Source organism: Rhopalosiphum padi, chromosome 1, assembly GCF_020882245.1.
Source record: "Rhopalosiphum padi isolate XX-2018 chromosome 1, ASM2088224v1, whole genome shotgun sequence".
Classification (NCBI taxonomy): Eukaryota; Metazoa; Arthropoda; class Insecta; order Hemiptera; family Aphididae; genus Rhopalosiphum; species Rhopalosiphum padi.
This window is the reverse complement of record NC_083597.1, coordinates 58741345-58756421: the sequence shown is the minus strand read 5'-3', so window position 1 is coordinate 58756421 and position 15077 is coordinate 58741345. Positions and strand designations below refer to the sequence as shown.

The 15077-nt window shown below is 24.4% G+C and overlaps 1 protein-coding gene across 6 annotated transcripts in view; it reads right to left on the bottom strand.

Annotated features, from left to right (window-relative positions):
* LOC132922188 (aryl hydrocarbon receptor nuclear translocator homolog) overlaps positions 1–15077 on the bottom strand; it is a 34873-nt gene that overhangs the window by 18824 nt on the left and 972 nt on the right. For 4 of the 6 annotated variants that reach the window (XM_060985570.1, XM_060985590.1, XM_060985561.1 and 1 more), the window contains exon 1: positions 5303–5856. The exons of the other annotated variants lie outside the window; for them this stretch is intronic. In XM_060985570.1, the coding sequence (XP_060841553.1) occupies positions 5303–5487 (185 nt within the window). In that variant the 5' untranslated portion in view covers positions 5488–5856. Of the gene's footprint in view, positions 1–5302; positions 5857–15077 lie in introns of those variants that run through there. 6 annotated transcript variants of the gene reach the window in all.

Here is a 15077-nt window from a genome sequence, read left to right as displayed (position 1 = left end):
TTATTTGAATTACGTTAATTTAAAATATTTTAAAACTGACCATATACATATATAATAATATTATAACATGTATAATGTATAATAGTTTTTAATAATTGTGTTATTCAATAATATACGTTATTTGAGTTGAATTAAATTTATGAGTTAGCTGATTATAAGTGTGCTAGTCTTAAAAGTCAAAATTATTTTAAACAATCATTTTATTAAAAATTATATTAGTGCACTTTTACGTTGTTAACGTTATTTATGTTCATAATACATATAATATATATAAACTAATTAGTTTATTACATAGTTAATAGAATCTAGAAAGATTAAAGGAAATAATACTTGGACTAGTTATCAATTTAATTGCGACACATTAGTAGTTGACTAGTTGTAACACAGAATAAATAATTCTGCGATTATACAATTAATTAGGTAGTACCTATACCTACCGTATTTTTTTAAAATGATAGTTAAATAGATAATAACACGACCTAAATATATCTAGTTTTTTATAACAACTTGAATAAATTTGAAAATATGTATAAATATATAAATATTTTTTTCCAGCAATGAATGCAACCTATAGAAATATTCATATTATAGTGTTAGTTGTTTGTTGATGATATCGATCAATTATTAAATAATATTAGTGATACACGTGTGCCCGGTACGTGTTTGTTTGATAAAGGTCAATTAAGCTCCGATTTTGGTACCATTAATCTAGACGAGAACTGTATTGTTTTTGGATTATATACATAGTTACTGGTTTACAACATTCCACACGTGAAAGGCATTATAATAGTCTGTACAGACTATTATTTATATATATATATATATTTAATATTACCTTCGAAAAAACTGACAAGTTAAAAAGAAATTTAACACAAAACGAATAATTAAAACGAATTTTTATATTTTAAGTTGTTTTTTTCTTATGAAAGCCAATCAAACGTTTTATTTAAAAAAGTAACCTGACAAATCAACTAAATATATAATTATAAAATATAACAATGTTATTATTTCCACCAAATATAAATAAATGATAACCATAATAATGTATATCTAATAATAATTAAATAAACAATTAAAATATAGTATTATATTATAAGATGCGAGTTATTATTCGTTTTAAAATCGGAAACATAATTAGAATTATTATTCATGTGTGTTATAAAGTCTGTTATATCAGATAGTTAGGTATAAAATACACAGTACAAGCTATAATCATTAATTATTCGATTACAATTTAAAATGATTTTGCTTTTTAATATTATTAAACAATGGTTTATCTTTTATTTTATTCTATTACATCAATTAAATTTTAGGTCCTTAATATCTCGAAGGCAAAACAATATATTTAAATGCATGTTTTCAACAGAGAAGAAACTACCAATTTTAAAGTTAATATAATTTTTGATCAAAAAAAAATATATATCGCAGATGTTCAGAATGACACAGTAGTTTTGGAACATACTATATGTACATCATATATTCATATATAATATATATATTATATCAAATTAATTTGGTTTTCCAAATAAATAATGGCGAGGATCGCTTAAGAACCAATAACATAATCCCAACCATTTCCGTCGTACGAAATTTAGAAGACTGTATATATTTATGATTGATACATAATAAATTAATAAGTCTAGATTATTACATAATTAACCATATACAAATAACTAAACAACATTAAAATCTTTTTTTTTCTTTATAAGTACTACGATGGCAGTGCCAGTACTGCTCTAGTATACAAATTATTATTTTCCAAACTTCTATAACAAATGTAACAAAAATATAAATATTTAGAACTTTAAAAACATACATAACTATATAATCATCGCTCAAGCTATTAACTACAGCAGTTGGTAAAATTTCTAAAGATCAACTATAACAAATTAAAAGTATACTCAATAGAGGTTCAATTTCTTTATATTACAGGAATAAGAGCAAATGTATTTGTTTATCGTTAAATATACATAATAAGTAAATTAAAAGGAAATATAGCATTATTTTATGGAACAAAAAAATAGAAAAATAAGTTACTTTAGTGATAGCTAATATTATTAATAGTTGTTATTTTTACTAATGACAAAAACACACAAATCTGACATATACTTAGTATATTTATGAAAATGTTTAAATACATAAATAAGAAAATTAATTAAAATTTATAAATAATTTTGAAATTTGAAATCGTGAATCTCAAAGTAATGAAATTATATGTTATACATAAAATGATAAGACAGTATTGTATGTATATACATTACACATTGAATTTATGTTCAATCTTCAAGATCAAGACTGTATTTTAATTTCTTTCGCGTCAAATAATAAGTATATTTTATTCTTAACCTTAAAAGTAGTAATGTTCAGTAACATATATAAAGCCAGGTTAGAAAAATTGAAAGTTAGGAATTATATTTGTGGTAAAAATTATTTTTTAAAAATAATGCTTTAAGCATTCCCTGAAAATTACGTCAATTTGTGCATTTGTGTCATTGGTATCACTACTAATATAATAAAAAATAATATTAAATAATGGGCAACCATTCTAACGTTTTTTTTGTGATTAAATATTTAACTTTTAAATATTTTTTACTATTTACTACAAAGCCTAGCATCTAAATTAACGAGAACTTGAATTCAAAATCCTGGTTAACTTGAATATCTTTTAATTTTACAAAATGTATGTAACTTGTGATATGTATTTATTTTATTTTTGTTTATTTGATTTTGCTATTAATTGTTCAACAATAATTATTCAGCGGAATAATTTTACAGTCAATACAAGCTATTAAGTAAAATATATTTTAATTATTAACATCAACACATTTAAACATTTATAAATTATGATTCGTTTCATACATTAATTCAGTAGGTATAGTTTAGTCTTTTAGTTACATTTTATGAGTAAAAATAAAATTCTAAGGAAATCCTAGAATTTAAAAGTAAAAACTTACCTATATGGCTATATAGTTTATAAACTATAATATATAATTATGAATAATATTCAGGTATACATAGTTTTCAAGTAAAGTATTTCCTGAACTACCTTTATTCACCTGGATAAGTTATGAGCACCCATGCGTTTGTTTTTTTTTGTTTAGTATTTAAACGACTGAATACATTCAACACTAGAAATCCAAATAAATTACCCTGGAGCAAAGATCATTGTATTGAAAAACTTTAATCAGTCAACATGTAAATAAAAATAAATCATTACAAGTATTATCACGAGTCATGACATAAAATATAAGGCGGATACATTAAGATTTTAAATACTTTATTAAGTAAAAATCTGATAATAAAAGACTAATTTTTAATTAAAAATATTTCATTAAAATGCATTTTTAAATCAAACATTGTAATTGTAAAACACAATCTATGATTTTATAAAACAAAAATAGGTCGTCATCGAGATTGTGATTGGTATAAATACAAAGATAAATATGTTTATATTTAAATTATTTCTATTTCGGAGTTTAATATGTTCTTATGTATAAATGTATTGTTCCATAACAGAAAATAAATAATAATATTAATATTTTTTCATTCCTGACTTAAATTACGAAATATTTATACGATCCATAAAACAACGTAAATAATAATTCGTATGGACCAATATTGTGATAAACTGATAAATTATAATATCAAATATATTATTGTTTAAGTTTCGAAAATAAAAACGAGAAAATATCCTCAACGATTTTATAAAGAGAACATTAACAATATATTAAGAGTATTGTTTAAATATTTGAACACATTTTGATTTTTAATTATAATATATTGCTAATAATTTTATTTATTTTATGAAATTATTGTTAAAAACTTTAATTGCCTGTTTAAAAAAATCAATGGGGTAAAAACAGTATTACTAGACCACCGACTGATAACATTCTAATTCATTAACCTTATACAATATATACACGCGCGCGCGCCCGCGCGTATATTTAACTACCGTAAATACACAAGTAAGAACAAAACGCATGCAATAAATTAGTAAGTCAAAACTACTCATTAGTTAAACAAAATCAACTGATTAAAATATTTATTTTTTTACAAGCTGCTAACATCAAACAGTGTCACAGTGTGTTAAAATATTTATATCGGTTACAATGTTGTAATTTAGACTGCGATATTAAAAAATGTTCTTATCGTGGTACTAACTGAATACTGAAAAATATATTGTTATTTTAGGTAAGTATAATAAAACGATATTTTTACTATCATACGATATAAGTTACAAATATTAACTATACCTCCTAACTTATCTAATATATCTAAATCAGATAATCTTTTGTTAAGATTTCGATTTATTTTTCTAAATCTAAAACAATATTTATAAGCTATTAATACGATACCATTAAAATTATAAATTTTAAGTGTAATACAAAACGTTATGGTATAAATTGTAGGAATTATTATTTAAGTTTACTAGTAACTTAATAAAATATAAGAATCTAATATAAACATACATCCGTATCAATACAAAAAATATCTAATTAATTCGTTTGAAAACGCAAGTTACGTGTGTCATTATTATTGGGTAGCTAAAAGGATGGGAGGAAATCAATTAGATAATATATAGTCAATATAGATATAACGTGACAACAGTACGGCACACAAAGATTCTAATAGGCGTATTATAATAATATATTATAAATTAATGTACCTAAAATATAATACTGTAGTACCTAGTTAGTAATGTTAGTATGTTTTCTAATCGTCACCGTTTTTACCACAAGAATAACGGTCTATTGTCATAGCTCATAAGGATATAAGGTATCTTGTTGATTTCTACATAAAAACAGGTAATAGTTTCGTCATACTAATATACCTCAGGTGTTCCGACCACATCGACCAATTGTAAAACATAATAAAATATAATATTATAACTATAACATATATTTATATTATAATATAGCGATAAGCCTTGTGCGACCCAGCGTGGCGCTGTTTACATAAAAAACAATTATATTAAACAAACTGGCCATAGGAATATTTTTTTATTATTATTATTATATTATACTAGAGAGTATGGTTTTTAATGAGTAATTACACGCGCTACTGTATTTAAAGCAAAGTGGGGGCTTTGTCGAGTGGGCAAAGATTACGGAACGACACAAGTAAAATCACATCATCGTAAAATAATATATCTAAATCGTATTTATTACACCGTCGTTATAAAAAAAGTTTAAATAAATTATTATTATACTAGAGTATATATATCTTGATTCATTAAAACTTTAATAATATAATATTGTATATTTTGTATCATTTAATAATAATTATAAGTATAAAAATAAACCTCCGCCGTTTCTGTATCGCCTCGTCAGGCATTTGAAGCTGTGGTGGTGGTGGTGGTGGTTCACATACGGCCGGCATGGGCATGACCATAGCCATAGGTATGGGACCCGGCTGTAGATAACCACCCGAATCTCCCGCGGAGGACTCAACAGCCCCGTAATGGGGCGGACCAGCGTATCCGTACATCCGGCTATTACTACAGCGGTAGTTGTAGCCGTTAACCGTTTCTCATAACACCACCGCGGTCGCGACGTCTTCGCGTCCGGAAGCCGTCGCCGAGACGACATATATGTCACGAGACACCATAAAAAATAAACCAACGGAATTATTGAGACGAACGACACCGACCAAATATATATATATTTATAAGTAGAAACCGAAAATTAAAAAAATAAAAGATTTTCTTATTTCACTAAAGCTGAAGGATGAGACGTTAACACACACACGAACGCTATAAAAATATTATAACTTTATTATACACACGCACGCACGTGGACTGACACCGGTACACGAACTCGAGAAACGCAAACGACGCGAGTACGCTGAAGACTGAACCGGACGACCACGGTCGTCGCCGCCGCCGCCGGCCACCGCCATCGCCATCGCTACAGGTACACACGCATTACACGGTCTGGGTTGTGCGGCGTCGGCGGTCCTGGTGGGGATTATGGAGAGGACTGAAGAGAGGAATTCCCCACCACCGCGCCACAAGAGTACGGTCGTGGGGAAATGCTTAAAGAAAAAACAAGATTCCGACAAGCATTGCTAGGTAACGCCGATAGCGCGCACGGTTAATGTGTTGTGTGTCGGGTTTATCGTACATGATGATGAATAGGAATAGACCGTGGAGGGAAGTAAAAATAAAATAAAAAAATGAACCGTTTATTAGGGCGAGCAGTACTTTGCATTTAAGTTATATTATACGCAACTGCACTAGGGGAGAACGGGTCGACGACTCCCGAAAGTATAGTATGACGTACTTTTGTACATTTGATAGGTGAAAATATCAAAAGTTGGACAATCACGAAGTTTAACGGAATAATAGTACATTTCATATTTGTATTATTCTTATAATTCTATCACAATGATATGGATGTCAAATTTTCCGAAGAAATCGAGTTAAGTTGCGACTAGCAGAAAAAAAATACCCTATTGGATACTAATTGATTACAATATAATATATAATAAACAATCATACAATTTAACACTATTAAATAATTTAAAAATATTTGATAATACATTTACATACTAACAATTTCTACGGAATTTATTCTTCGGCCGGGGTTGTAACCAAGCGAATGTTTTTATTATAGCCTTCAATGTTCTTCTTGCTTAAAAAATATTTAAGAATGTATTTTTTTTGTATAATTATTAATAAGTTTTGTGCTATTTTTATTCATATAATAAGGACATTCAATATAAGAATGAATGATAACAATAAAATAATATTAATGTATTCATTTAAAATACAATGTGTACACTTATTGTAATCAATATTTATTTATTGAAAGTCTACACATTACACCTTAAAAAAGTAAAAAGTACATGGACTGGAATGAATAAAAATATACGAATATTATATATCAAAGAACTAAAATTTGATACTATTTCCCCCCTAATTCCGTACAATATGACACATTGACACTTAATAATAGATTAGATCCTTGTCAGGGCGTCATATCTGGATCCCAAATGATATATAGTTTCCTTTCGAAAACATAGGTTTTTTTTTTTTAATCCCTCTTTATATAGTAAAACTGAGAACTAAACATATGTAGCACAAATAATATCTAACGGTTATTATTTTTTGGATTAGTGAATGACAGGACATTTAAAATCGAACAAGTTTATAATATTGTTACAGTATTATACAATAATTATTATATACTTATGTTATATATTTAAGTTTCGGTACAAAAAAATGGTTATTAAATCAAAACATACATGATTTGGTATTGTTTTATATACATCTACCAAGTCCTGAAGTACCTATTATTATATTCACATTAAAAAATGTAGTATACAACAAACAACAGTTGATCGAATTTAACACATTTAAAGGTATTCCTTATACAATATTGTATGCTACTCTATTGTCTCTATTAAAAAATATAGCCAACTAAAATAATAATTAATGGTAGCATTTTAAATATTGTACATACATAATAAATAAAATAATTATTGTATTTATTATTATATACTAAGTGAATAATAGTTTATAGATATATTTGAATAACCTTGCAATATAATATCATTAAATTAAAGACAGGTTTAAGCAAGGCAAGAACTCAAATTTATCCAACTTTTTCTATACAGTTTACATCACACAATATTTACGATGACCAGTAAGATAACTACGAACTTTACTATCCGTGAGAATCTAATTTTAATATCTAATGTTTCTTTAATAATATAAAATATAATACATTTAATAACTTAATATTTTACAATAATAATAATTTTTTTTTTCCGAAAAATTGAGAAACACGTCTTGGTAACGTGATTCATCTAACCTATAATTGAAAATCAAAATTAATGGATTTTTTCATATAAATTACAAATAATAAAATATTCTTAAATTTCACTTGGCTATTACTATTTAATCTTAATAGTGTCATTGATTTAACTGACGAGTTAACAAATATACAGAACAATTACTATATTATATTTAAATGCGTTTATAAAAGAATATTTTAATAATACCAGAACAATACCAACCCCTTTTTTATTAAATTTTTTGTATTTCATTATTAATATTTACCTGGTGACATGTTTTGTATTTTAATATCTTGTACATTTATTAAAAACATCAAAAGATTTTTTACTGGGTAGTTATAAATAACCGAATAGATCTTATCATTGACCCTGTACATCACGTTCATCAGATATTCATCAACCGTAGAAAAACTATATGTAGGTACCACACTTTGAACAAACGATTATCCTTTGCTTTACATAATAAATAAATAACAAAAAATATAAAACATACATGTACTTACAAACAAACTATATATTTAAGTACAACAAAAAACGTAAAAATACGAACCATATTACACACAAATTTTAAAATCTATTATGTTAAAAATAAAAACGTAAAAAATAACATATTACTAAATCATAATACAACCTATAATAAATTGTACGCTATTCATGGACAAAATACATAATTATACATATAAAATATTATTAATTTTAGTTAAGACATATTTGTGTGAATGACGTACTGTTGGAACTTTATGCTATATATTTAGTAAACCAAGGAAAGAATGAATATTTCCGAATAGGTTTTACAGTCTCATTTTAGATTTTAAACGGAGCAATGAATGTAATTATATAAATTTCTATCTTAAATCTATGATCATTACCAATTTGAGTAGTAAAAATGATTCTATTTTAAACTTTAAAAGTGGTTTATGGTGAAAATTGTTTATCTTAATAAACATAGGTAGTAAACTTAGGATGATCATAAGTGGAAAATTCCTAATAATTTTCATAACAATTTAAATAAAAACAAGAAAAAATAGGGAAACAGGCATTTTTACAATAAATCGATGGCTATTTTTTTTTCAAAAATGAATAACAACAAATAGAAACATGAAATGTTCAACACCTATTATATTTATTATCATTTTTTAAACACTGTACTACTGTAGTATATGTGTATAATTTACAAATTATTTTACCTAGTATTGTGCTATTTATAAAATTTATAGATTTTGACTTTTTTTTAGATTTATTGTTGGAAAATTAGTTTATAGACATAATATTTTTGTATATACATCTAAAACTTAAACTAAAATTTTAACGATATTGGATTTTTTTTTTATTATTATATTAAATATGAGTAATAATAAAACAATATATATACATAAATAAAGTACTATATATTATGTAACATTGGTTAGATATATGAATGGCGTAAATAAATAAGCTTGGAAAATCACTAGACAATGCCACCCGACGGATTAAATTAAATATTTATACCAGGTTCGTTTTAAACAACAACATAGTTATCAGAGGCTGTACGAGAGGATAATTGATTGATTAGCGGATTTTGATGACGGGTTAACTTTTAACGAAAATAAAAATCATATGATTTAGTTAACTTGGTGAGTGTTGGCATTTTAAGGTACCTAACTGTAGAGATTATTTTTTTTTAATGAACCAAAGAGGGTAGATACGGTAAGTAAACTCAAGACCTACACCATATAGCACATCGACCTTTATCTATTAGAAGGATATAGTTCAAAAATGGCACAAAACAACAGTACTTAAAGAATATCAGCATAGTTTCAACTAATGTAAATAAAAATGACCGACTAGTTATTAGCAACAACCGTTATCATTAATAGGACGCCATATCCACATATGTGTTATCTCTCTTACTAACGTACATCATAACAAATTTTGCGTTCAGCAGAACACATCTTGTGATGTAAAATTTAATATTAGAGAAAATTTACCTTTTATCAAATTTAAAAATAAGAATATTATCTAGAAAATGACATATGCTTTCATTCATTCATTGATATTTTCATTTTGAATATATTGTTATAGCTATGTAAAATATTACAACTTTAAAACTTTTACATAGCTATAACTCACTTTAAAATGATATAATATCAATAAAAGCATAGTACGTAATTTTCTAGATAATATTCTTACCTTTAAATTTGATAATTAATAAGTAAATTTACTCTTAAAGCTGGCATTACAAAAGGTGTTTTGCTGAACGCAAATTAGTTATGATGTACGTTAGTAAAACATATAGACAACACATACGGGTATAGCGTCCTGAGACTCGAAACTAGATAATAAACTAGATAATAAACTTACCAATATCGTAATAATTTCGTAATTAACCGTTTTAGTTTTTGAAGAAACTTCAAAAATACCAATATTAACCAAGCTCTATTCACAATTGTTTTATGAATGCAATGAATGATGACATAATATCATTGTTTTAAAATGTTATAATCGTCTTAATCAGTATAAGTATTATAAGGATTTTTTAATTTTGTATAATAAATAAACGCTTTTAATTAATTAATCAAATTAAATTTTTTAATTTGATATGTAAACACAGATATGTTTTTAGTCTTCTAATATATTTAAGTTTATATATTCAATATTTGGACTCATGGATGGGAAAAACTGAACCACCAAAAATATTTCACTTTATCTAATATTGAGTTCATATATGAAAATATGTTTTTCATAGATTCTTCGGTCTTTACAGGTAGAAATATTTTTTTTTTTTTGTAAATTAATTTTTCATTATTCTTTTTTATATAAACGTAGAATAATAAACTTAAGGCTTGGCACCCAATTAGGATTTATTCTATTTTTAGAATGTACAAAATGTTTTTCGAATCATAAGCTTCTTAAAAACGAATTGCTGACCCTCTAATAATAATATGAATATTAAAAATAAAATATTACATTAATGGTCAGTAATAGTCCAATAATAGAGATGTATGAAATAAAGTAAACAATTTATGTTTAGTCAGAATAGGGGTTGTTATTTTGAGAAACTGTTGTGTAAGTCAGCTAATCCCCCCAAGCATTCACCAATGTATAATATAAATATGACCAAATTATTTGGAATATTTATACTGAAAAAAATAAGTTCACAAATAAGGCAATTGATTAATTGATTAGCTATAAACACACAATTTTAAAACTTGTATTGTTCTATTTACTAACTAACATTTTTAAGAATTTGAATGAGCCAACTTATAAATAAAAATGATAAATTAATATTTTTGATTAGTACAAAATGTATCATAAATAGTTAATAAATAATAACTAGATATATTTAATTGCACTATTCAAATATATAATTATTTTAACTGCAGATCAAAACATATTTACAATAACATTACACTTATATAATAAAACTTAATCCATATTCCTTATTTGGATGTAACTAAAATGGATATCAATTGAATACAGTTCATAAAATGAATAATACATCATAGATGTATGTTTGTCAACAGTTTGTTTTTAAAACAATAATCTACTGAAACGCTATTGTTTAACAAACAAACACATTCAACTAAGCAACATAAGATTTTGTTTGTGTTGTGTTATCCAAAATATGATAGGTATAGAAAGTCATGTTGTGTGTTTGCCATCAAAACTAACAATATACAATAAGAATTGTCAAATTTAATTTTCTTATAGGCTATTGCCTATTACTATATGGAATGCTATAATGCTACACATACTTTAAAACATGCAATTTAATATATATTTTTTAGCCTAGTGATTAAAACAAAAAATTAAATAGAATTCAATAAAATAAATGCAAAATACTTAGGTATATTTGTTGATATTATTAAAACACAGAAAGATAAATAAAGATAATTTTTTTATTTATAAAGTAACAACAATAATCTCAAAACTTAATTCTTTTTTTTATCCAAATAATGTTACATATCTATGCTACACAACTCAATTTTATTCGAACTAAAATATATATAAGTCATATTAACTTAATTAAAACTCTTTATATCTCGTTATATACTTAAATATAATATCTCTACAAATATAGGTATAATATTTTAATATATTAATATATTATAATTTATAGCAAATCCATTCAAATTCATTGACGGAGAAAATTATATTTATCATAAAAAATAATATTAAATAGAAAATACAAAAGAATACTCTAAATTAATAAAAAATAAAAATTAATATGAAACAAGTGTAAATCAACAATAGACCAACTTATACATAAAACAACAAATAAATCAAATTTACTAAATACTTGAAATTTATTATTTATAAACATAATTATAGATTATGAATGGAGCAATAAATGTATTGACTTAATAACAATGTTTTTTTATGTCTGTATACACCTTTACCAGCTTTTACTAATAGAATAAATGCTTAGGTTTGTAACTTTAAGTATGGTTTCTGATACCAAATTAGATCATCTAGTTGAACGGCCAACAATAAAAAATGTCTTATATTTTCAAAATAATTGGAAAAAAATAAGAAAAAACAGGAGAATTACAATGAAGATCAACTTACTGTATAGCAGTTACCTACTTTCCCCTTTATGAATATATATAGTAATAAAATAGTTAAGTATACCAAATTGAATAATACCAATTACTGTTTTATAATGATTTTTAAATATATATACTCTTCTTAAAATAAAGAATGTGAATCCTTTTTTGAATATAAAAAAGTGAATGATGGTGAACGCCTATGAAACTACTCATGTAATAATAGGGTATATTAACCAGCAACAAAATTGAAACTAAGAGAAGGTAATAAACTGTAGTAATGTCAATTATAACAATTGGTAGGTAGGGAGGTAATTGCCTGATAGAACCTTAGGCTATATTTTGATTTTAAATTGATGACTGATATATTTTTTTTCTGAAGTTTTGTCTTAAAATAGCATCAATATAAAACAATTATATTTTAAATAAAAATAAATCAAATTTAAAATATTGATATTTTAATATACAGTAAAACCCCTGAATAGCTGACACTCTCGGTCATTAAAATGTTGTTGACTATTTGGAGATGTCTGCTATCCAGAGAAAGTAAATTTTTAAAATTCATTTAAGATAAATCTCAGGATAATGTTTTGAAGGAAATAATATGCACTATGTTAAATTTAATTATAGTGTTTTAATAATTGACAAACTAGTCAAAAAATATATAAATGAATATTACTGTTAACATTTAAAATATGATATAATATTAATATAACACCCAGTTTCTTTTTCAAGAAATCAAAAAACATAAAAGGCAAACAAGTGTCAAGTGGATCAGTGCAATCTGTAATGGATGTCTTCAATTTAAATTCATTGTTATATCATAATGGTAAATTGTGTATTCAATTTTCAAGCATCTTGAGCGAAAATTTTTTAACAACATTTAAAGAAAAATTTTGAAAATCCCAAATGTCTATAATTAGCTCAAAAGAAAATGTTTAGAAATTTATTTCATAATATGTTGGTAATGCTAACACAAATATTTGAGTCATATTAAAAAAAGAATCAATTTTTTTAAATACTGGATTTGCATAATATACCTATTTATAGACAAGTTTGAAATATTTATAATTTAATTTCTTATTACATAAGACGTTGATCAAACAAATTCAAATTGAACTTATAAACAAAATAACACTATTGTAAATTAATTTTAAAATTTTCTTTCGATTTTATCACTTACAACTTATATGGAACATAAGAAAATTACATCCTAATAATCCATGTTTTATAATATATATATATATATATATATATATCAATCAAGCAGAAATATTTATGAGTATCTAAGTATACAATAGGTAAACTAATATACTTATTAACTTGATTCATTTTCTTATAGTAGGTATACATTTTATATTTATTATTATACTTTGTACCTATTGTATAATTAAATATTTATTATAACAGCATATTATGAATAATTAACTTATATTTCAATAATAATCAATAAACTATCATAAATTATAATAATTGTTGTTAATAAAGACAAAGTGACATGCATTAACTGGTATGATATAGAACTACTATTATATTATACGATCCACTTGCATCCAAATAAGTTGCAGATGTACAAAAAACCTTAGAAATAGATTTTGTATTTTAATAAGTCATAACTATAAAAAGTAATTTAATCCAATATTTATGTTTGTTTATCACTGTTTAATTTCATTAATCATTTTATATATAATGTATAGAATAAAATAGAATATTATTTTTAATGTTTTAAAAATGAATTAATCAATGTTTATTTAATTCTACATAAGAAAGGGAGAGTAGTACTTACTATAATTTTTAATAATACTGAATACAACAAACTAAATTTAAAAAAAATTTATATTTTTAAAAATATTTAAGTTTGGATAATTTAATATTCTGATGTATAATATTCTTAAAGTATTTGGATACATAGAGAATTTTGGACAAATAAGTAGTTATAAATACTTTAAAAATTATAATAATAAGATATAATAAGTTAAAAATGATGTATTTTATAAATAGAAGTTTTCCAATAAAATGTTCTGTTTTGGAATTTACAATTTTTTTTCTATTTAAAACTTCATTCTATTTTCAATTTAAATACCTTAGATTGGAAAATATGATACAATGTACCTACAAAGTTTTTCTAGCAGCAATTTAAAAATATCAAAAATACATGAGCATAACATTACTTAATAATATGTGTTCTAAATTCAAATTCTCTACCTTCTTTGCTCAAGATTGATTTATAATTTACTTACAATGATGTATTGAATTAATTGTAATCAAACCAACTATGCAGTAGATGCACTCTCAGGTTTTTATATGCATATTCAAAACAATGACAATCAGTCGCTATTTATAAAGCCTTTCAAGGAAAAAATGTTTTTTATTTAAAATATTTATCAATATCCCTAAGAAAATATTCTTAATATGTACATAGTACTTTTCTATGGGTATTTTTGAACAATACAAAATAATATTAGAACTATTATTTATTTATATTTAGGGTAATCTCACTATGGACCCTAAATGTTAATGGTCCAAAGGCTTAGAAAGCACTATATTTTATTTTTTAAGAATTTCATTAAAATATGTTGCCATTTTGTGTTTTAAAATTTTATTCTCGTATATAATATATAATAAATTGCAAGTGAGTACTAAAATTATTTTTCACATTGTATAAATGTATGTAAATATGTAATTAAAATATTTTTAGAGAATAATATCATTGAAATAAAAATATATTTGCTGCGGTTGTTATGTGAATTGCAA